At 37.9% G+C, this 2,781-nt stretch overlaps 1 protein-coding gene and 1 long non-coding RNA gene across 3 annotated transcripts; both read right to left on the bottom strand.

The window, feature by feature from the left end:
- Nucleotides 1-298: 298 nt before the first annotated feature.
- Nucleotides 299-1,703, bottom strand: LOC108598761. 2 transcript variants are annotated; one of them, XM_017999671.2, is made up of 6 exons: nt 1,621-1,703; nt 1,511-1,567; nt 1,060-1,458; nt 705-1,006; nt 452-648; nt 299-377 (listed from the first exon to the last, which is right to left on the bottom strand). In XM_017999671.2, the coding sequence occupies exons 1-6, from the start codon at nt 1,677-1,679 to the stop codon at nt 345-347; spliced, it is 1,047 nt and encodes a 348-aa protein (XP_017855160.1). In that variant the 5' UTR covers nt 1,680-1,703; the 3' UTR covers nt 299-344. The 2 variants fall into 2 exon arrangements, with proteins under 2 accessions (XP_017855160.1, XP_017855159.1); XM_017999670.2 differs by lacking the exon at nt 299-377 and having other exon boundaries at nt 383-648.
- Nucleotides 1,704-1,848: 145 nt separating this feature from the next.
- LOC108608331 lies at nt 1,849-2,469 on the bottom strand. Its single transcript, XR_001915535.2, has 3 exons — nt 2,297-2,469; nt 2,098-2,246; nt 1,849-2,041 (listed from the first exon to the last, which is right to left on the bottom strand). It is a non-coding gene; the product is annotated as an uncharacterized LOC108608331 (long non-coding RNA).
- Nucleotides 2,470-2,781: the final 312 nt, after the last annotated feature.

The following is a 2,781-nucleotide window of genomic DNA, read 5'->3' as shown; positions in this document are numbered from 1 at the left end:
ATCAAAGCGCTTCTCGTATGGCGTTTGCGCTAGCTGTACGCTAGTTGAATCAGTTGGGAAAATTATTTCGACTTGACTTTGTTGCAAACAGGGAACTGGGAACTGGCAACTGGGAAGAGGACTGGGCTGAAGGACTGAACTGAATCGCATCGCCTATTTGTATGCTCAAGTTCATTAGCGTCAGTTGGCAAATATTTACCAACGCTAGCAATTTTGCTGCTGATTTTCTTTTGGGCTACTTTACTTTGGCTGCAAGCAACAAACATCATTAAATTTAATTTCTTGCCAATATTGATTGAATTCATGTTCTCGCTCTCTCTCTCTCTCTGCGCTGTGTGTGGACTTTACGTGCATATGAGAAAATCAAACTTAATAAGCTAAATATAAGAAACAAAATGAAATTTTAATCACAACTTTTAGTTAGGTAATCGAAATGCGATTTATCACGCACACAAGCGCAGTTTCTGGTATACTCAAAGTACTCGAGATTGTTGCGCAGCTCCACAAGATATTCCTGAAGATTGACTGTTGGATCGGCTTCGGGCTTGATCTTGTCGTAAATGCTGCACTTCTGTAGTGCAGTCAGCATTTGCTTGCAAAAGTCGCTTTGCTGCTTGCAAGCTGCTTTAAGTGAATTGCGCTGCAATACTGTAAAGCAATGTAAGAAAATTAAGTATACGCTATGTACATTAGTCAGAACTCACGCTCAGCATTGGATGTCGGCTTCTGAGCTGGACAAATGCGTTCGGTTTTTAAGAACTCTTGCATAACATCGAACTCATGGCGATTGTACTCCTTCGGATCGTGCTCCCAATGCTTTTGGGGTGCGCACGAGCCCATTATATTGAAGCCCGCATATGGCACATTAGTGTAAAAGTCCGATTTACTAAACTGACTGCGTTGAAATTGCAGTGCAGCACGCCTTGATTGCCACTTGTTGCCCACATAGCGATTATAGAAACGATAGCTCATGGTCGAGAGCAGGCACTCGACTTGCTTCAAGCAGCTAAAGCAGTTCGAAAGTTAAGGCAACTATTCAAATTATATAAGATAACTTACTAATTGTCGCGCATGTTATAGATGCCAGGCAGTTCGCCTTTGCGCAGCACGCTATGCAACTTGACAGCAACGCATTTCAACAGATCCTCAGTGTAGTTCAGTTGTATGGTCTTTAGGTAAATCATGTTGTTCACATGTTTGCGTGACCACCAGCCACGGAACAAGGCTTGTATTTTCATCGAACTATTGTAAAACAGCAGCAAAACATTATCCTGTGTGCGCTGCTGTACCATGAGAATGGTATAGCGACGCATTGCGAATCCTCGCCACCATTTTTGTATGACGATCGCTGCTTTATGCATGACTTGCAATAAATTGCGCGCTTGCCAGCCGCGAAATGTTCGCTGTATATTGCGAGCTGCTATAAACTGCTTGTAGTCCAGCAGCAGCAGCTGTGGGCTAAAAATAATATTGAATATTAATAGTAATATAAATATTTTATTTATATTACCGCAGCAAACTTCCGCTAACATCGGTCGAGGCATAATCTTCTTCAATATCAGAACCTCTAAGCATTTCAATTATTATTTAAGCAATAGTTGCACAATTATTTGTACTTACATATCTGTAGGTGTAATTTTAATTGATGAAAAGGAAAGTAAAGCTTGTATTGGATACATTTTCGTATGATGTTTACTTGTGAGTGCTTGGAGACTTTATGTGTTATAATATAGTCCGAACAACAGCTACAGTACTTATGCCTTTTGAGCTTTGAGTCATGGCTAACGCGATGCTCTATAAATAAAAATCAAATTAAATAAATAAAAGACAGTTTAGCTTTAGTTTCTTCCGCCACAGTGTGGCTTTTATATAACGCATTTTTTTAAGTTTTTTACATTTTTTTCACGTTATACAATAGTTAAAAAATATATAAATTGAATTGCTTTGAATTGAATAGTCCTCAACCACTTCCAATTGGATTCTTTGCGTGCAACAGCCTCAAAAATACAAATAAATATATCAAGCAAGCCGCCGAACGCATCTTGGAACGAGCCACTGTAATTTATTAGTAGTTAAACACATATGCTTATAACTTACCTTGAGAGAGCAAGATACAGTATATAGTGTATACATTTTTTTTTTAGTGTATAGATTCGTTTCCTTTATTCCCATCCATAATTCTGGAAATGTTGAAAAGCTGAAAAGCTGAAAATCCAGTCTTAGTTCCTTAGTTTTTCCCAAATTGTCTAAAATATTTATGCATTATTAAAGTTCTATACATGTGTTCATTACTTACCACGACAGTGCTGTGAAAAACTGTGAAGATATTGATGAAAATCCAGTCAAAATAATTGCTTCGCCATCTAAAATTGTTTTCCATTCTTAATAGTATATTATTATAAGCTGTATAGAAAGTATAAAAATTTTGACTTTATGCTTATTACTAGTCTGGCCGTGTGCTTTTTACAAAGTCTGTTTGTGTACTGAATGAAATAGAATGTGGAAAATTGCTCGTTGATCAATACGGAGCCAAGCAACAAACTCAACGCCGACTAGATTCAACATTTATGCAAAATGCAATAAGTTCTAAGACACTTTCGTTCAAGATTTGTATTTATACTATATATTGAGGAACCAATGCACTACGTTTGAAGTTGGCGTAAATGGAATTCGAGCTTGTTGCATTTACCAAGCAGTTGCAAGAATAACAAAAATTTGGCACTGGAGTTTCGGCTGTGCATGTTAAATTCATTTTTAATGCCAGGCGCCGAGGCTTGGCTC

This window comes from Drosophila busckii, unplaced genomic scaffold, assembly GCF_011750605.1.
Source record: "Drosophila busckii strain San Diego stock center, stock number 13000-0081.31 unplaced genomic scaffold, ASM1175060v1 hic_scaffold_52, whole genome shotgun sequence".
Classification (NCBI taxonomy): Eukaryota; Metazoa; Arthropoda; class Insecta; order Diptera; family Drosophilidae; genus Drosophila; species Drosophila busckii.
Note: the sequence above shows the minus strand (reverse complement) of the source record. Positions and strands in the feature narration are given on the sequence as shown.

Coding starts and splice junctions, on each gene's coding strand:
- LOC108598761 (XM_017999670.2), bottom strand. CDS start 1,679: ATGTATCCAATACAAGCTTTACTTTCCTTTTCATCAATTAAAATTACA. Junction 1,568..1,620: donor AAAATTACACCTACAGATAT/GTAAGTACAAAT, acceptor TGAAATGCTTAG/AGGTTCTGATATTGAAGAAG. Junction 649..704: donor GCCGACATCCAATGCTGAGC/GTGAGTTCTGAC, acceptor ATTGCTTTACAG/TATTGCAGCGCAATTCACTT.